Source organism: Grampus griseus (genome assembly GCF_964374135.1).
Source record: "Grampus griseus genome assembly, chromosome: 1".
NCBI lineage: Eukaryota > Metazoa > Chordata > Mammalia > Artiodactyla > Delphinidae > Grampus > Grampus griseus.
The window spans coordinates 51,790,636-51,812,516 of record NC_139017.1 but is presented as its reverse complement, the minus strand read 5'-3'; the positions used below and the strand labels follow the sequence as shown (position 1 = coordinate 51,812,516).

The 21,881-nt window shown below is 38.6% G+C and overlaps 1 protein-coding gene across 1 annotated transcript in view; it reads left to right on the top strand.

Moving 5' to 3' along the window:
• The window catches only part of NME7 (NME/NM23 family member 7), a 262,372-nt gene that overhangs the window by 198,702 nt on the left and 41,789 nt on the right, over window positions 1–21,881 (top strand). Inside the window, exon 12 of the mRNA XM_082659949.1 lies at window positions 8,636–8,743. Coding sequence (XP_082516075.1) covers window positions 8,636–8,743 — 108 coding nt within the window. The remainder of the gene's footprint in view (window positions 1–8,635; window positions 8,744–21,881) is intronic.

The window sequence follows — 21,881 nt, the reverse complement described above, 5'->3', positions numbered from 1 at the left end:
TACCTTTTTAAAGAAGATGATCCAAAATGAAAGCCTAAATTTTAACAACAGATGTAAGAAAATACTTGTTGTTCTATTCTTTATCATTATCATTTACCTAAACAAAATACATTATACACGTAAAACTACTTCGTATTTTCTGAGGTTTGTTTATAGATTAGTATTATCAAATCTAAATGTCTTATTACTTGATTATTTAAGCTTTTACCTTTATTCTAAAACTATCATTAATATTCTTGAAAAATGTTGTATATTTATTAAAAGATACATGACTATTTGGTTGGATCATCTTTGACTATATCAAAATATACCATTCTTTATCTCTTTAAGAACTCTCATCTTAGTTTCCTTTTAATTCTAAGGCTACATTAATAAAACTCATAGCCATTATCTATTGATTGTTTACCATATGACAGACACTTCTCTAAATACTTTTACTTACTATAATTCTCACAAAAACATCATAGTTAAGTCTAGCTAAGTCCTATTTTTATCCCTGTTTTGCAAATGAAAACCTTACAACAGGCAGAAAGGTTAAGCAACGTGGCATGACCACACAACTAGTAAGTGACAGAGGCCAAATTCAAATCCACATTGCCTTCCTTCACAGCCCTTATTCTTCATTCTGCTCCATCCTGGCTCCTTAAATAGAAGTTTGCCATTTTATGTCAGTCAAAAAATATTTAGCAAACATTTATTGTGTGCTCATAGTAAGGCATAGAATATTAAGGAATTTTTGTATTGTGTTAAAGGGTTGAGAGTCTAATGGAAACTTACTGAAATAGGCACACAGAAAAACTATATGAATTGCAAGTCAGGGGTTACAATAGGAGCATAAATTCCTATAGGAGCAGTGGGAAATGAAGGATTACTCTGGAAGGAATTCAATTTTTAGACACAAAATGATAGCAGCTAATATGAATTGAAGGTAACTTACTGAGTTTGGGGAAATGGAAATGTCAGTAAGATGAGTTTTCATCAGTGTGGCAGATAACCGTGTGTGCCCATCATTCCCTGCCTTTCCAATCCTTAGAAATTATGGGAGATATATTTTATTTTATCTTGTTTTATTTTAAAGAGTAAATCTCCAGCCACTCTGGAAAACAAGAAAGAGTGCCTACCATTAGCAGACCATTAACTTTGAAAGGCAAAAAGCAGGTAGGATTGGACTGTTAAAGAGAAGCATATTCTAAACCATGCAGGAGAGGATTGCTCAGAAGGGGCAGGGGGTCTGGCCGCACATCAGCCACAGTGGATGCAATGCTAAGGAGGGACCTGGAGCCGTCAGCAGGGTGATGAGTGAGGAGACTGCATAAAGAGCAGCAGAATAAATCAGCCCTTTCCCCTTCGCTTGCTTATGCTGAGTAGAGGACAGCTGATGCTGTTAACTACAGCCCAAGGCCGTGAATGTGGGGCTTTAGCTAGAGGCAATGTGGTGGGTAGGTAGCTAGTGACACCCAGGAAAAAATGGGACGCCCACTTCCTTAAGAAAAACAACCAGCATACCCTGCCTGTCAGTATGTCCCTGACCTCTATGACAGGTAAACAGAAAATTCCAAACAAAGATAAAGAGCCAGGAATTACCAACCATTTGAAGGTAACCCATACCATAAAGAAGACACCAAACACAACAAAGGGAATCAGTACCTAAGGAAAGCAAGTTGATAGAGCTAACAAAAGTCTTTAAAATAATACAGTCAGTAGCCCCAGAAAGAGAATACTGGATCCATAAAAATAATTATAGATATGAAAAACTTAAAATATAATTTTTGAAATATTAAAAATATTCAGTAAATGAGTAGAATTGTGCAGTGGACCTAAAAACAAAAGTTTAAAAACAAATTAGTGAGGTGACAGATCAAATGGAGGAATTCTCCCAGAATATAACACAAAAAGACAATTAGATGGAAAGTATAAAAGAAAAGAGAGAGGGAATATAGAACCAGAAGTTTCAATATCTATTACATAGAAACAGCGAAAGGAAAGAAGAAATAAAATGGAGGAGAGAAAACAATAAAAGAAATAACAGACTGAAGGTGTGTATCTTCAAATAGGATTGGACTGTTGAGTACAGAGAGGAATGACCAGTAAATGACCAATGCCTAGATAGAGAGATAATACAAAACCTTGCAGAAAAAATTAGTTACCTAAAAAGAATGGTAATCAGATTGCAATAGTCTGCAATGCCATATTTGTCATATATGCTATATATACTGAATGTATCACATATGCATGTGCATGTGTGCATGTCTGTGTGTGTATGTTTGTATGTATGTAATTAGTAGATGCTGTGGAGGGCCACTCAGACTCCCCTCTGCCCTTCACGACTGCAGTGCCCATTTCCCAGCTCTGGAAGTGTTGGCTGCTGACTGTAATACAATAAGTCCCTCTCCAGACATTTCTCTCTGCCAAAGAAAGTCATCTGCCCAAGGACATGCCCCCTTCCCTGGAATGGCATATGTCCAGTGACTTGTCAATTTAGAGAGAGAAAGGTCTGATCCCTTTGCTTCAACTGAGGACAACTCTGGAGCTCCAGAGCTTCTTGTAGGATGATCTGGGGCAACTGTTGTAACTGCATTGAACTTCAACTTCTCTCTCTGCCTAATCCTGTTTTCCTCACTTCCCCACAATAAACTTCCCTGAAGCCACTCCCCAACGAACTTCCTGCATGCAAATCTCCACCTCAGAGTTGGTTTCCCGGAGAAATGCAACCTGTGACAATATTCTTTTCCACTACCCATGAGACATTCACTATAATTGACTATGTATTAGGATGCAAAGAAAATCTCAACAAATTCCTTCAAAAGAAGAACAAAGAGACTGCCTTCTCTGACCACAGTACAACACCCACCCACCGCCTACACACACACATGAACATCTTTTGAGTTCAAGTGCTGTGCGTGCAGCAGACACCTACAAGAAAATATTTTAATGAACATGGTGATTTCCAAATAAAAGTGGGTAGAGAATAAGTTCTTATGAAGCAGTTTAATCAAAGTGAGTCACTTTAAAGTTTTCCCCCTAATCTGAAACAATAAGGAAAGGAAAATAAGTACTCACCTTTCATTCACCTTTAATAATTTTACAAAGTACATCTTTTTTCACAGAATGGCAGCTTACCACCACGTAAGTAGAGTAGGTGTTTTTAATATTGGGTACTTCATTCCCAGGAAAATTATGGAGAACAGAATGAAAGTAATGAATATGAAATAAAATATAAGGTCATCCTTATTTCTTTGTTTATCAAAATGTTTTTCTTAAACTTGATACACTTATAACTGACATTTGATAGAAACCTTGGAAGTAAGACTTAATAAATAAACCCATGCCTTTAAAATTGCTTAAGTGACGGAATCACGGGTGTGAACGCTGCTCAGCATCCTTGCACCATACGCTACACCTGTCATAATTTTTGGTGATTTCCATATTCATACGGGTAATCCATTCCATACGTTACCTTTCCATCTGTTGTCCTCCTTTCTTGTAACCTTCTTGCCCTCCACCTGACCTCAGCCATGGTTATATCTTAAAACTGGTCATTATAAATATCTATAACCCCCTCTCTGTGCACCTCCAGTAATTCCAATTTCAGGTATCCTATCTCTTGACTTTCCAGCTCACTTCTTATAACACACCGATTTCCATAATCATCCCATCCCACTAGGAGCTCTAATCCATTGACCTACCTTTTCATTGTCTCTAACCCCCCCTCCACCCCCCAGGGCCTCACTTACTTTCATCCTCAATTAAAATTTCTTTTGTCTATCATTATCACTGTTTCCTTACATACAGTTTCAGCCCCCTTACCCCTCTCTTACTTTGTTGTTTTCTCTTGGTAAAACCCCAACCCTCAGGGCTTCCCTGGTGGCGCAGTGGTTGAGAGTCCGCCTGCCGATGCAGGGGACACGGGTTCATGCCCCGAGCCTGTGCTCCGCAACAGGAGAGGCCACAGCAGCGAGAGGCCCGAGTACCGCAAAAAAAAAAAAAAAAAGAACCCCAACCCTCATTAAATTCAGCCTTCTACCTAACCTTTGCCTGCACCCATGACTGGAGAACACTCAGGCGTCCTGAACGATCTCCCTTTACCTTCATGATCATTAACCTCAAGAGGGCCCTCAGTGCTGCCGAGCAGTCACATTCATTTTTCTAGTCCATTCACTCTTCTCCTCTCTTAAAATGTCTTGTACCTCCTTTTCTGTCCTCACATCCCCAAAACCTCTTCCCCATCCTTCCTCTCAGCTGGTGACAATCTTGCTGACTTTTTCACTGGAAAATAGAATGAGTCAAAAAAATAAAGTCTAGAGGGAACTTTAGAGACGTTCTATATCTTGTTGAAGATGGTGGTTGCTGAGTATATACATTTGACTGAATTCATGGGGCAGTGCAGTTAAAACCTATGCATACTATCGTATGTAAGTCACATCTCAATAAAAACGAAAAATAGAGAAAGAACTTCCATAAGTTCCAGCCACTGCATAAACCCACATAGCTATAACTGGGCCCATGTACTGTCTTGATGCTCAGGGTGAATGTTCCACACTCTTAGATATAAGGCCAACTCCTCTACTTTGTCACTTGCTTCCATCACTCCAGCAATTCTCTCTTCTCCTTTCTGTTTCATCAGTTTTTCCCTTTGTTCGATGATTCCTATCAGCCTGGAAAGGTATTATTATTTCTCCCACTTTAAAACAGCATCCCCTCCCCCTCAAAAAAAGAAAACCCTCTCTTTTTTTTAAATATCTTTATTGGAATATAATTGCTTTACAATGTTGTTAGTTTCTGTTGTACAACAAAGTGAATCAGCTATATGTATACATATGTCCCCATATCTCCTCCCTCTTGAGCCTCCCTCCCACCCTCCCTATCCCACCCCTCCAGGCGGTCACAAAGCACCGAGCTGATCTCCCTGTGCTATGTGGCTGCTTCCCACTAGCTATCTGTTTTACATTTGGTAGTGTATATATGTGCATGCCACTGTCTCACTTTGTCCCAGCTTCCCTGTCCTCCCCTGTGTCCTCAAGTCCATGCTCTACATCTGCGTCTTTCTTCCTGCCCTGCCACTAGGTTCATCAGTATCATTTTTTTATGTTCCATATATGTGCATTAGCATACGGTATTTGTTTTTCTCTTTCTGACTTACTTCACTCTGTATGACAGACTCTAGGTCCATCCACCTCACTACAAATAACTCAGTTTCGTTCCATTTTATGGCCGAGTAATATTCCATTGTATATATGTGCCACATCTTCTTTATCCATTCATCTGTCGATGGACACTTAGGTTGCTTCCATGTCCTGGCTATTGTAAATAGAGCTGTAGTGAACATTGTGGTACGTGACTCTTTTTGAATTATGGTTTTCTCAGGGTATATGCCCGGTAGTGGAATTCCTGGGTCATATGGTAGTTCTATTTTTAGTTTTTTAAGGAACTTCCATACTGTTCTCCATAGTGGCCGTATCAATTTACATTCCCACCAACAGTGCAGGAGGGTTCCCTTTCTCCACACCCTCTCCAACATTTAATGAAAAACCCTCTCTTGATTCTACTTCCCTCTCCAGTTACTGCTCCATTTTTCTCCTCCCCTTTGCAGTAAAATTCCTCAACGTAGTTGCCTGTATTCACTTGTGCCCGTTCTTCCTCTCTCATTCTCTCTTGAAACCACAATAATAAGCCTTTAGCTTTTCTCCACTCCTCAGAAACTGCTCTCGTCAAGGATAGCAGTGACTCCACGTGGTCTAGTGGCCAGTTCTCCGTCTTTAACCCTGTGACTTTTTTTTTTTTTCTTTTTGGCTACATTGGGTCTTGCTGCGTGCAGGCTCTCTAGTTGCGGCGAGTGGGGGCTGTTCTTCTTCGTTGAGGTGTGTGGGCTTCTCATTGCTGTGGCTTCTCTTGTTGTGGAGCACGAGCTCTAGGCACGCAGGCTCAGTAGTTGTGGTTCACAGGCTCTAGAGTGCAAGGCTCAGTAGTTGTAGCACACGGGCTTAGGTGCTCTGTGGTATGAGGGATCTTCCCGTACCAGGGATTGAAGCTGTGTCCCCTGCATTGGAAGGCGGATTCCTAACCACTGTGCCACCAGGGAAGTCCTAACCCTATATGACTTAACATTTGACACTGTTGATAACTCTCTGTCCTTGACATTTTTCTTCACTGTCTTCTAGGAAAGGATGCTGCTGCATTTCTTCTTACCAAGCTGGCCGTTCCTTCTCAGTCTTCTTTGTTCATCTCTCCTCATCTCCTTGACTTTTTAATGACATGGTGTCCCTGTGCTTCCTCTCCTTTGTTTATACTCACTGCCTTCATGATCTCATCTAACCTGTAACTTTACATACCATATATATGCTATTGACCCCCAAATTGTTATTTGCAGTGTGGAACACTCCTCTGAACTCTAGACTCAGCCAATCATGTATTTGACACCTTCACTTGGATGTCTAATGGAACCCAAACTTAATGCATTCAAAACTAAAATCTGGGGGACTTGCGTTACCAGGTGAAGACTTATTATAAAGTTATAATAATTAAGACAGCATAGATAAAAATAGACAAAAAGTCCAATGGAATCAAATAGTAAAGCAAGAAACAGACCCATACATCCAGGGAAACCTTTCATATAACAGAGCTATCAATCTCATTGGACATTGCGGGGGAAAGAGAGAAATAACTCAAAAAATGGTGCTAGGGCAATTAAATATCCATATGGGAAAAATGAAGATGGACATCTTCCTCACATGATAGCCAAAGTCAGTTCTAGATGGATCAAGAACTTAGTGCGGAAGGCAAAACTTTGAAGATTTTAGAAGACAATAGAGATGAGTATCATTATGCACTTGGAGTAGGGAATAATTCCTTAAGAAACAAAAAGCACACATCGTAAATTGATAAATTTAATTTCATTAAATTTTAGTATTTCTGGTCATCAGAAAACATAAAGAAAACTCAAAGACAAGCTACATTTTGGGAAAAGATATTTGCATCATATATAACTGACAAAAAATTAGAATTCAGAAGGTATTAAGAATAACAAAAGGAAAAAGAATAACCCAATAGAAAAATGGAAAAAGTCAAGAATAGGCATTTTACAGAAAAGGATATATATGAAAAGACACTCAATTTCTTTAGTTATCAAGGAAATTCGTACTAACACAATGAGATACCATTTCACGCTTGCCTAATGGCAAAAGTAAAAAGTCAGCCACTATCAAATGCTGGCTTTGGTATGGATAGTGGGAATTCTTGTGCATTGATGGTTGAGGGCAAATTGTTACAGCCATTTAAGAAAATAGTCTGACAGTACTTAGCAAAACTGAATATGTATGTGCCCCCAAGATTACAGAAAAACTCTTGCACATGTGCACCATGTACAAGAATGCTTGTAGCAGAATTGTTTGTGATCGTGTGCGTGTGCGTGAGCGTGAGCGTGAGCGTGAGGAGAGAGAGGTGGGAGGACAGAGAGGTGGGGAGAGAGAGAGAAGAAATTAATTGAATGTCAATCATCAGGAAAATGGATAAAGTATGCTCTGTCATACATTGGAATATATATGGTAATAAAAACAAATGAATTACAGTTACACATATTTACATGGACAAATATGAAAAACTGCCTTGAAAACTAAGTAAAACAAGGGAATATTTAAGTAAAATTGATATTAAAGGTAACCTCTGAGTGGAGATAGGGATGGGATGGAATGAAGATGGAGCACACCGGGACCTTGAAAGTTATTGTAATATTATTTTAATTCAGCTTAATAGTGGGCACACAGGTATTTGTTTCATTATTATTTTTAAATATGTGTAGTAAATGCCTTTTTTGTATGTATATTTCAAAATCAAAATAGGATTTTAGAAAATTTTTAACTTAGAAAAACAGACTATTAAGTAGGTCATTGATACTCCCACATCTTCAATTTTTTTTTTTTTTTCTGTACGCGGGCCTCTCACTGTTGTGGCCTCACCCGTTGCGGAGCACAGACTCCAGACGCACAGGCTCAGCGGCCATGGCTCACGGGCCCAGCCGCTCGGCGGCATGTGGGATCTTCCCAGACCGGGGCACGAACCCATGTCCCCTGCATCGGCAGGCGGACTCTCAACCACTGTGCCACCAGGGAAGCCCACATCTTCAATTTTTTTTAACCTCTTGTTTCTTTTACCCAAAATTTTATGAGTTATTTGTAACCATTTTTTTCCCTTAAATGTAAGATAGCACTAAACTGATACAACTGTAACATTTTAAAGTCTTTTGCAATCAGTGCCATCAAACTAGTTCATTTTAAATTAAATTGTTAGGATCTCTGTTGTCTTTATAAAATACAAGTCTTTCACAATAATGAGCTGGGTTCATATTTATGTGAGTCCCATAATCTGTCGATAAAAAGAGATATAATTATTATTGCCCTCGACATAGATTACAGTGGACTTTACATTGGGCCAGAGAAAAAGCTGTATGAGTGAACTGAGAATTTCATTGCTCAGTTTTCATGCATTCATCCTGTTTCCAGGAAAAATCATTACCAACAATGTATACATGTACATGTAATGAATAATTAATGAACGTATTTCGTACAGCTGGTGTTTTTTTTTTAAATTGACACTACATGGCTGACTTTAATCTATATGTGAATGTGTATTTATTTAATAGGAAATTGCCCGGCATTTACGCCCTGGAACCCTCCGAGCAATCTTTGGTAAATCTAAGATCCAGAATGCTGTCCACTGCACTGATCTACCAGAGGATGGCCTATTAGAGGTAAGATGAAGAAGGGTAAGCATCCTATTTATATTTCAAACTCATAAATAATCTCAGCAGGTCTAGTGTGTAAGGAACCTTTTAATACTCTTGGATTACAATGTTCTTTGGCCATTGGATAACTTCAGACTGCAACTTTAAAAGACCAAATTGTAGGATGCTGTAGTAATGGGGTAGTCTTCAAAGAACTAAGGTATTTTTCTGATTGGCATATAGTATGGTTTAAAAAGTAAAAAGCTATAGCATTGATTAAATAATGTGAAATTTATTTAAAAATCAGGTAAAAACACCATTACCTTAGGTTTCTAGTCATGATTTGTCAATGAAATTGTGCAATGTGATAGCATTAAAAGTAATAGCTACCGTTTTAACTTAGAAAAACAAAGACTGTTTTGACTTTTTATATACCAGGTTCTATAATAATTATGATGAATGCTTTGTATAAATTATGTTTTTAATCTCCACAGCAACTCTGATAGGTTGGCATTATCATGTCTGTTTTATCAGAAAAATGAAATTGAGACTCAGAGAGGTTACGTAACATCCTCAAATCAAACAGTTAATAAAGGACGAGGCCATATTTTGATTTCTCGTCTGTGTAATTAACATGACATAAGAAACAATGAAAAGAATTATAAGAAGATATAAGTGAAAAATTAGTGTGGTTTGGGATTAAGAAAGTCACTTCACAGCCAAGGGAAGGAGGCCTTAAAGAAAAGATTGGTATTTTTAACTTCTTATAGTTTAACTTCTTATAGTTTTGTGTCAGGAGGAGCTAAATGAAATTAAAAGACAACTGATAAATTTAAGTGATTAAAGCATGAATGACAAAAATGATTGATATCCTTAATACATATTTATTTTAGTGAGTAATATGTTTTATATCAAATCTATCAGTCGTTTTTTTTTGTGTGTGTGTATCTTTAAAGCCTTTCCCAATATTTTGTTTCATTATCTTGCACTGAAATATTCAACTAGCCTGGAAAGCCTGGAATTAATTTGCTGAATGGTGTGAGGTATGGGTCTAGTCAGCTGTCACAACATTGCTTATTAAATCCTTTTATTCTTTCATTGTTATTTCTCATTTATTGAATACTTATATACACCTGTGCCTGTTTCGAACTTTCAGTTTTATTCTATTGGTCTGTGCCAGCAAAATACTATTTTTATTATTGCACTTTATACTTTTAAAAAGTTTTCTTGGTTATTCTCTTAAATTTATTCCTCCAAATGAACTTTACATGAGTTTACCAAGTTCTTTAACGTAGCGGTCCCCAGCCTTTTTGGCACCAGGGACCAGTTTAGTGGAAGACAATTTTCCAATGGACTGTGGGGGGAGGGGGAGGATGATTCAGGCTGTAGGCCGAGTGATGGGGGGCAATGGTTCAGGCGGTAATGAGAGCTATGAGTAGTGATGGGGAGTGGCAGATGAAGCTTTGCAGGCTTGACCGCTGCTCACCTCCTGCTGTGCGGTCCGGTTCCTAACAGGCCTCGGACAGGTACCAGTCCGTGGGCCAGGGGTTGGGGACCCCTGCTTTAACCCACCCCCACAAGATGCCAATGGAACCTTGACTGACATTACAGTATGTTTATAAATTAATGTGGGTGTGACATAAGTATAATAATAGTTCTCCAGCTGTGTATGTGGTATTGCCTCTTCTTTTATGCCTCTTTTTTTATATGGGTCTTAGACATATAGCCTATTAAATTTATTTCTATGAGTTTTTGTTTTAGTTGCTATAAAGAGTGACTGCTACCTCCATTAAGATTTTCTGTCATAATCCAAGATGTTAATCTGCTAAAATCTTATCCAAACTGCACCATAGTATGAAATGTAGACATGCATACTTCTGAAACATAAAACTGTAACAAATTTTATTTTTATTACACAAAGGATTAAATATTTACTTTATACTTTAATTTATTTTATAAATATTCCCTTTACCTTCTGATAACTTAGGACCTATAGGTGAGGCTTGAATTCAGACTGTTGTTCAGGGAAATTGAAAAATTATTAACCGTGAATTTTATGCCCATTAAAAAATGTTACTGAAGGTATGCTTGTGATTTTGCTCATACAATTTGAAATAGATATTCTGCCTGCAGTTTACAGAGCCATTTTCTAAATGATTAAAATCTTTCTAACCAAACTACACAGGAGATTTAATTGCAAATTAATGCCTGTGTGGTTCAGAGCATTAATCAAAAATGGAAGTTAGAGCTCCAACAGCCTCCTTTCACCTTGCTGATGATTCATACTTGTGCCCTGGAATAAGTCACTTTCCATTCCTCCCTTCTCTTATCAATAAAATGGAATTAAGAGTGCTGATACTATCAAGGGATGTTCTGTTAGTTAGGGATTAACTATTTGCAGATTATCACTTAGCTTTAAATGGTAAAATTTTATTAAAACAAAACAAAACACTATGAGGCCCAAAGAGTTATCTGCTCATAGGTTTTTAAAGTGAAATTTAAAGTGACACAAAGACAAGCTCTCTGATCAGGGAAGCACTTTGTACTTAGATCTACTATTCATTAAAGGAACATCCTTTAGATGTAGAGTGACCATGAAATGTATCGCCCAATCTAGAATTAATCAGCCAGGATGTTAGGCCAAAAGGTATAAACAAGAACTGTCATCAGCACACTGGTGTCATGGGTTCCCTAATTATATGGCAAGAAGGGAAAAAAGGGAGCAACCTACTTCTCCTTTTTCTCATGTGATGTTTACTGACCTAGGTTTTTTGTGTCATATGTGTAGAGCTCAGAAAGTATGGTTTCCATTTATATTTTGTCACCATCCATGATTTTATTTACTTACTCTTAACAGCAAACAGTTACAGAGTGTGTTTTACTTGCTAACACTGTGATAGGATTTCAAGATCAAGCAAGATATTTCCTCTGTCCTCAATGAGCTCACAAAGTTTTAGAGGTCAAGGATCTTAGCATGAATATTGAAATCTGATTTCATTACATGCTGCTGTTGTGACACAGCCACTTTTGTGGTTATAGGGAAAAATGACAGCATCTGTATAGTATGAGACATTCTAAGATGTTATTTTGCTGGTAACATGCACTGAGACTCTATTGGTAGTAATTTAAATTTGTGCTTTAGAGAAAGCATTAGTGGAAAAAATGTTTAGCTTAACTTGTAATAAAGAAATACTCGTTTTCCACTAATGGAAAAGAATTTTTAAAGTATCAGTGCCCACTTCTGGTAAGGTTACCGTAAAATAGATACCCTCGTATTGCTGGTGACAGCTATGTGGCAGCAGGTATTGAAAGCCATGGGGTTTTTCCATACACGTTGTCCCAGAATTCTACTTCTTAGAATCTCACCAAAGGAGTAGGAATAGAAGCAGGACTACTAAATGGAAAGTTTTCTGCACAGATGTTCACTTAAGAAATATTTGTGGTAATTAAAATTGGAGATAGGGTGCATGTCTAAAGATATATCTGATGTTCTTTCCTCTGATTAGGCTTCCATGACACCCGTAGTCTGCATCGGAGGCTCATCTGTGTGTTTTCATAGCGCTTTGCTTTCCTCTAATACAGTAGTGTAGTCAAGAGTCAACATAGATCTGTACTCCAGGGTGACTTATTTCATTGTGCCTAGGATTCCTCATTCTGTAAAAGGAAGATGATAGCGGTGCCTGACCTTTCAGGTGGCATAGTGTCTAGCACACAGTAATTGCTGAACAAATGATAACAATTATATTATTATTATTATTATTACAGCACATTTTGTTGGCTTGTAGATATTTCCCCATGAGACTTAGTGCTCATAGGGAAGAGATTCTGTCTTGCCTGGCCTATAAAAACTTTAATAAGTCATTTTTGAAGGAAAAGACAGAAGAGTTTGGTTAAATAAATTGTAGTTCATGTACTCAGTACCAAAGTATGTAACCTTTTTTCTTTAAGGGTGATAAATGAAGACTCTGTAGCAGTGGTTTCTAGCCTTGGTTGCATGTTAGAATCACCTGAACAGTTTTTAAAATACTGATGTCCAGACCCACCTTTAAAGATCCTAATTTTTTTAAAAAAGTAATTTCAAGCTTAGTATACAAAACTTTTTAAAAATAAATGTCTGGGATTAAGTTGCCAACATAATGTCCCATTTTTCTGAGTACTTTAGTGTGTATTTTTAACATACAGGGACATTTTCCTACCTAACCACATCACAAGCATCTAAATTAGGAAATTAATGTTGATACATTACCACTATCGAATCTTCAAACTCCATTCAAGTTTTGCCAGTCAATAACCAATGGATCTTTAGTAGCAAAAGGGTTCAGGTCAGAATCATGCATTGCGTTTAGTTTTGCCCTTACTTTCTTACAATCTAGAGCAGTTCCTCAGATTTTCCTTGACTTTTGTGACCCTGACACCTTTGAAGATAATAAGTAGAGATTCTAATTCAATTGAGTCATTCATTCCTTTGCTCATCAGAAACTTTTCTAGATGGCTTGCACCTACAGTTCAAACAAGATACTGACATATTTCTTTTATTGTATGGCATATACTCTTTATGCAAAGTCATTTGTTGGCTTTCTGTTGTCCATGAAAATGTGTGATGCCTTTTTTTTTTTTTTTTTTTTTTTTTTTTTTTTTTTGCGGTATGCGGGCCTCTCACTGTTGTGGCCTCTCCCGCTGCGGAGCACAGGCTCTGGACGTGCAGGCTCAGCGGCCACGGCTCACGGGCCCAGCCACTCCGTGGCATGCGGGATCTTCCCGGACTGGGGCACGAACCCGTGTCCCCTGCATTGGCAGGCGGACTCTCAACCACTGCGCCACCAGGGAAGCCCTGTGATGCCTTTTTGATGTTGTGACTCCGCATTGTGTCTTCCTCCCCTCTATCCCCTTCAGCATTAGCCCTCCTCTCACCCATGTCACTGATGATACTTCTGAGGGTCAGTTTTACTTTCTTCTTGCTTTCTTTATCTCTCCCAAAGCTTTATTGAAAAAATATATATATTCCTCTGCCTTTCGTTTTTACTTCTGTAGTCTGTTCCCAGGACTGTCTTTCTCTGATTATCTTCGACACTTTACATGTACTGTAATTGAAATTCTCAAAGTTGCCTAATAGGTATATGGTAGAAAATTCAAGTGTGTTTGAATTTTGAATTCTGTACACCAAAATGATACATTGGTCATTCATCCAGATTCATCAGTCATTCATCCAGATATTTACATTTTTTTAAAACTAAAAACAGCACTGGGGACATAGCAATAAACAGGGTATGCGTAGCTCTTGGCTTTACGGAGCTCACCTTCTAGGAGATAATAATCATAGTAATTGTTTTCTAGAATGATGAAAATATGGGTCTTTCCTCTGTTTTTCTTTTCCAAATATTCTATAACTTGGTTATATCACTTCTGTGGTTGTAAAATAAAAATTTAAGAAATATATAAAATATTTAATTGTATGTATGACTAGTCAATCAAAACAAGTCTGAATTTGGATATGTAATTATTTCTGCATTGATTCTTGTTCTGGTACACTCTAGAAAAAAAAGAATCAAGCATTTACCAGAAATAAACATAGGTGTATAGTTTATAAGATGATTGGACAGGCCTGGATTTCTTGGCTGTGGTTAGTTTAGGCCTCTGAACACTAATACTCATAATTTATCTTTAGGTTTAGTTTCTGTGTTGAATGAAGAGTTATGATTTTTACTAGTACATTGTCCAAGAGGGAACAACTTGTACAAGGACAAGAGCAAATAGCTTTCTCTTAGAGATCTAAAAATAGTTTAGTAAGGCAGGGGCTTTGAACTTGACATGGAAAATGACAAGAGATAAGGGTTGAAAAACCAGCAAGGGCCCTGTAAAGTCATATTAAGACGTCTGAACTTTATCCAGAGGGCAATAGAAACGTTTTACACAGGGGATTAGCACAATCATCCCTATGTTATAGGCGTCACTCTGGCTGCAGTGTGGAGAGCAAATCAAAGCGGGGTTGGGAGGGAGACAGACCAGGGAGAAGGCTATTAAGATAATTCAGGGAAAGATTCTGGTAGTCTGAACGGCTATGACAGTTTGGATAGCCAGAAGCAGGAAGTGTCAAAAGACTTTTAGGGGGGTAGACGTGACAGCCCCAGAGACTGACTGGATGTGAAGGATTAACACATCCAAGGAGAAGGAGACTAGATTAACTCCTATCTCCAAGTGAAGATGGTGGTACAGAGACTACCATCCTTGTGATGCTAAAATTTCTGGAAACCAACGTGTTTTCATAAGCTTGAGGGCAAAGCCTAACCTGATCCTCCCTCGGTATCCACAGGGGATTGTTTCCAGGATACCAAAATCTGTGGATGCTCAAGTCCCTTATGTCAAATGGCATAGTATAATCCCCCCTTTGTACCCGTGAATGCAGAACCCACATATATAATTTTTATGTAACTCATTTAATGTGACTGTTCACACTGCTGAAGAAATATTAATGTATTAAATAGTGGGGGAACGTCCCAGATTCTTTGTATAATATATCCCAGGATGGTTGTGAGAACTACAGTTATCACCTCTGTGTTCCAGGCTTGAAAAAGGGGGAAGAGCAGGGGACAAAAGGTGGAAAATGCCAGCTCAGCCAGCACCCTCCTCCCCACCCACTTTAAAAAGCTTTTCCAAAAGCCCCAGCCAACAACTTCTGCTTATGATTTATTTGCTGGAATTTTGTTCTACAAGCACCCCCGCCTTCAAGTGAAGCTGGTAAATGGAGTTCTGTTAGTTGAGAATCATTAGTACCTCCAGCGAAATCAAGTTTCTGCTAGAACGCAGAAAGGCAGGACGAGCACTGGAGAGGTGACGAGCAGTATCTGCCATAGGAGGTCAACAGGGTAACGGGTATTCAGCCAGGGCCCGGCTTTCTGGTAGAGTTGGCCCCTGCCCTTCCCTAGTATGGTCGTTCTCAAGCTCCTCCCCTGATCAGCAGCATCTGCATCACCTGGGAACTTGGTGGGAATGAAATTCTCTGGCCCCACCACAGAGCTATGGACTCAGAAATTCTGGGGATCGAGCCCAGGAATCTGTATTTTGATTCTGATGCCCCTAATGTTTGAGAACCACTGCCCTAGTGCAGGGGTTCCCAGCTGGTGGCATGCATCAGTATCACCTGTGGAATTTTTTAAACTACATGAGCCTGGAGCTCCATCATAGAAAGTTCTGGGTTAAGTAGGTCTTGGATGAGCTTCCTGTATCTGTATTTTTTAATGTTGCAGGTGATTTTGATATAGCTAACAATTAAACTACCATTTGGAAACCACTGCCCTTCAGACTTTTTGGAAAAAGTTGGTCATGATTCTGCTTTTGAGGGAAACCTAGACCCTGTGGGCAAGCCAGCAAAGGGATTATTTTGCTTGGAAGATTCAGTGAGAATTGGAAATAGGAACAACCTCTGAAATTTGAGGGGATCTGTAGCCTCTGTCAATGGGTTCAGCTGCAGCCAAGGTTATTACACTCCCCAGGGAGTCCCAGTCTCTGACTGGGGACATCTCTGGCTTCCCAGGAAGAAGGCAGCCATGACTTGGTTGAGGACCTGGGTTTCTTGGGGAAAGGCTCAATGTTGCGGCTGCCAAAATGCCCCTCCAGGAGTAACTAGAGGCCTGGGGTACATGTGAGTGTTGATTCATGCTAAGGCTAACAAGGACAGAGGCCCTGGGTCTCTCACAGCTGAAAACAGTTCTCAGATCCTTCACATCTGCACCCGCAAATTAGCTTGGGCATGTGGTTCACAGCTGTGCCAGGAACTAAGTCACGTCTTTCCACCCTGCTGGTTGTGTAAGTGCCTTGAGGGCCTGGACCTCTCATAGATTTTTGTCTCTCTAGCGCCTTCCTTCCATATTGCAGGCTTTTAGTCAATGTCTGTTGAGTCAGTGCAGGGGGGAACTGGGAGAAGGTATCATGAATGGGGTCAGTGCATCTTCATCCCCCTTTCTCTCTTCATATGGCTAAAAAGTCACAGCCTGATGAGGGTGAGCCCTACTTTCAAGGGCCACACCCACTATTCCCTCCACTTACCAGTTGTCAGAAAAGTCTACTGCTGCCAGCATCTTTTATTGCTGACTGTGTATGCAGGTCAAACCTGATACATGTGCATGTGGAAAGCTGATGGTTTGCATAGAATTTTCTTCCTTCTCAAACATAATATTTCGAAGTCTCTACATTAACCTTAAAAACATCCTGAAAATATAAGAAGCATTAGGCTATCAAATTATAATTCTTTACAGTCCAGTTAGTATTTCATCAGAATTGGTTGTTTTCTTGGATAAAAGCATCTGTAAGGCACAATTTCACGTTCCCTCCTGTATTCTGCCATATGTGGAGCTCATGTTCCTTGCTAGATTACTTCAGTTACTTTCACCCCAGACAGTCCTCACACTATCTCAGTAATAAATGGATCTCCAATATTTCCCTCATTTAGCATAGGTAGGAGTTTAATTTTTTATTCAAGACAGCAGATCTCTATTAATAAAGTGCTGGAATAATTTATCCTAAACAGTCATAATACCTGTTTACTTCATGGAAATTTCTATAGACATTAATACTATAATAACCATGCAATCGTTATAATGACTGAAATGACATTGCACAAAGGGAGTTCACAGGTCCACAGGTCTTTCAGTTCCTCAAATACAGCCTCAGCTCCAACTTTCTTTAGATTGACTGACTTCTCATTCTGAAGAATAATTAGCCTAATCACTTAAGGTCTATATTTAGCATTATTTTTCCCACTTTGAATAGGCACTTATGAAGTCATTCACTGTAGACTCTAGGAAATAAATCTAGATTAATTCCTTTGGAAATATTGATTAATTAATAACTATGGAAAATCCATACAAAATAAATTAGATGAAGAATCACTGGACATTACAGGGGCATTTAAAAATCTCCAGGTATTTTGTCTCAGCACTTTTTCATCTTCCCTACCTAGTTGGAAGGTTGAGAGGTTCTCAAACTTTAGCAGCAGCAGAATCCAGTAGAGGGCTTTTTAAACACACAGATTGCTGGTCTCCACTCCAAAGTTTCTGATTCAGTAGATCTAAATTGCATTTCTAAAGAATTTCCAGTTAACACTGATGCCATGGGTCCAGAGCCCCACACTTTGAGAACCATTGCCTTGGGCCAAAAGTCACTGCACACGCATACTCTATTAGGTCAAGTTGTTGTCTTGGTTAATTGTTCTCAGACATGGAATTTCAAAGACTAGGGACATTTCCAAAACTAAACCAAGCAATGAGCAACAGTAACAAAGCCCACATTGGGGATAGGCATAACAATCAACTTTAAAAAAATTGACCAAATGAGGATATTTAAAATAATTGTTTCTGGGAATTCCCTGGTGGTCCAGTGGTTGGGACTGCACACTTCCATTGCAGGGGGCACAGGTTCCATCCCTGGCCAGGGAACTAAGATCCCATAAGCTGTGTGGCGTGGCCAAAAAAAAAAAAATTGTTTCCCATCATCACTACCATTTTGTTTTGAAAGGACATTTAATTGCCAACATCATTTAATTGCACAATAATGGCCTGTCTCTTCAACTGGATAAATTTAGCTTTACTCAAAGCTCACTTTATTGCTATGACACACCAAGGGCACGATAGTAGAAGCAGTCTGCTACAGGTACAGACAAAATGTGGTTGCATTTTCTGTAGGTACTTTTAAAACAATAGCAGAATCCACTAAAAGTTTGTCTGCTTTTTATCTACCCTGTACAGGCAGTTCCAATGTCAGTAAGAAAATACTGTCCCCTCCTCAGAGTGGACTACTCCTGCCAGCCCTTGGGTCATCACTGCTTTAGTGCCCTGATTTCTCCCATTTTGCTAGAGAGCAGTGAAATGTCATCCCGGCCCCATCCCATAGCACCTGCAGAGTGGTGACAGGAGCCACTGGGCTAAGTTACATGTGATTATGGAGCCTTTGGATTCCTTATTTTACTCAAACCCGATATGAAAAACATGTATCATGTTTCTTAGGTCAAAGAGGAATATAATTATTTGAGATTTCTTTAGTACTGAGTGATGATTCTATGCATATTAAAGAAAACTACAAATTTTAAAAACACATATAAAAACAAAAAGCCTTTCTAATTTGTTTGGAGAGGTAGAGTCTTCTTCTAACACTTACACTACGTAGGCTCAAATATGATGATATAGGTGTGAATATAAAAAAAAAATCTTTAAGTATGACTAGCAAAGGGAGAATAATCTAATTCAAAGTAGAAAGCCAGAGATTTTTCTTATAACATTGAGTCCTTAAACATCATATGAAGAATTAAAAAATAAATTTCTCTTCTTAATCCATGACTCATTTTTAAGTTAACTGAAACACATGTGCGTACGTTTTAGTTCGTTCATTCACTGATGATAATGTGCGATCATTTGATTAGGTATTATTTTGAGGACACAAGTATTATATAGTCCCAGCCTTTAAGGAGTTGAAGCGTTGGTGATATCATGGTTAGCATAGCTGCCTTCCAAGGAATTGAAAATTTAGCTAGGAAAACAAGATAAATACACATATACAGTTAAATTGTAATATAAAATTAAACATCAGCATAAGAGAATGTGGTCAGGCAGTGAGGGTATGATGAAATGTCAGGAACAGACAGTAAGTATGGTGAGAGTATAATGGAGAGCAGTGTGACTGTGGCTGAAGGGATCAGGGGAATTTCATTAATGAAATTGCACTTGAGAAGGGTCTTGAATAAGGCAGATTTTTATATGCAGAGAGGAAGAGGGAACGGCAGGCTAGTTTTGGGAGAACAATGAGTTACCCAAATCTAGTTAAAGTGGAGGACTCCTTTAGTAGATTACGGGAGATAAATCTGGAAATGTAAATTAGGGCTAGATTATGGAGGTTTCTGAAGGCTTTTTTTTCTGATGGCAATAATGAACATTAGGATTATGGTGATAAAAATAGTAACTGCAGTTTACTGAGCAATATATACCAGGCACTATGCTAAATGTCTTAACTGCATTACCTAAAAACCTTATTGGGTAGTTTTTATTATCCCCTCTTTACATGTAAGGAGAGTGATGCTCCCATAGGTGAAATGACTTGGCCCAGCATCACACCACAAATAAGTGGCCGAGAGCTGAAATTTAAACCTGTTTGTCTGAGTCCAGAACCAATACTCTGTCCAGAAAACTGGGTCAGCAATGGCAAAAAGGTTTAAATTCAGGTACCAACCCTTGATTTATTATAAGATTGCAAGACCACAACTAAAGAGAAAAAGATATGCCATCATGGAATACTAACATCTGCCATAAATGGAGGATGGGAGTTTGTTGGTATGTATGACACACAGTGGCTACTTAGGCTCTACAAAACTGGAAGCAATCAAAGGTTTCTGAATAGGGCAATGACCTGACAAAGTGGAGTTTCCAAAACTTTAACCAGGCAGCAGAGTTTAAGTGAATAGATAATAGGAGTAATAGAAGTATATGCTTTAATCATCCAGTATAGCAGTCTAAAATATTTATTTATTATTATTTTTTTTAATTGAAGTATAGTTGATTTACAGTGTTGTTAGTTTCAGATGTACAGTACACACACACACATATACATATATATGTTCTTTTTCAGATTATTTTTCCTTATAAGTTATTACAAAATATTGAGTATAGTTCCCTGTGCTATACAGTAAGTCCTTGTTGTTTATTTTGTACATAGTAGTGTGTATATGTTAATCCCAAATTCCTATTTATCCTTTCCCTACTCTTTCCCCTTTGGTAACCGTACGTTTGTTTTCTATGTCTGTGGGTCTATATCTGTTTTGTAAATAAATTCTTTTTTTTTTTTTTTTTTTAGATTCCACGTATAAGTGATATCATATGATATTTGTCTTTCTCTGACTGGCTTCACTTAGTATGATAATCTCTGGGTCCATCCATGTTGCTGCAAATGGCATTATTTCATTCTTTTTTATGGCTGAGTAATATTACATTGTGTATATATACCGCATCTTCTTTATTCATCTGTTGATGGACATTTAGGTTGCTTCCATGTCTTGGCTATTGTAAATAGTGCTGCAGTGAACATTGAGATGCATGTATCTTTTCAAATTAGAGTCTTCTCCAGATATATGCCCAGGAGTGGGATTGCAGCTCTATGGTAGCTCTATTTTTAGTTTTTTAAGGAACCTCCGTACTGTTCTCCATAGTGGCTGCACCAATTTACATTCCCACCAATAGTGTAAGAGGGTTCCTTTTTTCCTACACCCCCTTCAACATTTATTATTTGTAGACTTTTTCATGTGGCCATTCTGACTGGAGTGGGTGATACCTTACTCTAGTTTTGCTTTGCATTTCTGTAATAATTAGCGATGTTGAGCATTTTTTCATGTGCCTGTTGGCTATCTGTGTGTGTCTTTTTGGAGAAATGTCTGTTTAGATCTTCTGCCCATTTTTTGATTAGGTTGTTTAGTTCTTTTTTTGTTTTGTTTTGTTTTGTTTTTTGCAGTATGCGGGCCTCTCTTTGTTGTGGCCTCTCCCGTTGCGGAGCACAGGCTCCGGACACGCAGGCTCAGTGGCCATGGCCCACGAGCCCAGCCGCTCTGCGGCATGTGGGATCTTCCCGGACCGGGGCACGAACCCGTGTCCCCTGCATCGGCAGGCGGACTCTCAACCACTGCGCCACCAGGGAAGCCCTGGTTTTTTTTGATATTGATCGGTATGAGCTGTTTGTGTAATTTGGAAATTAATCCCTTGTCAGTTAGTGGTCTAAAATATTTAGAAATATTCTTCTACTTCAAGTAATCATTTCTGCTTTACAGGGTACAATTCTTTGAATAATATCTGTCTCCTCCACTAAATGCTATGCTTAATGAGAACAGTGGCCTTGCATTTTTTTTGTCATTGCTTACTTTCCCAGTGCTTAGGCACTCAATGCATTTTTCTTAAATCTAGTAATGTTGAAAGTAATGATAATATTATTAAGCATTCACTTCCTGCCAGGTACCATGCTAAGTGTTCTCAGTACAGTGAGTACATCTGGCGCCAGACTACCTGGGTTTAAATTCAGCTCTGCCACTTACTAGCTGTTTAAGGAAGTTGCTTAAAATCTTGTGGCTCAATTCCCTCACCTTTAAGATGAACATAGTAATACTTATCTCCAAGGGTAGTTACAAAACATAAATTAG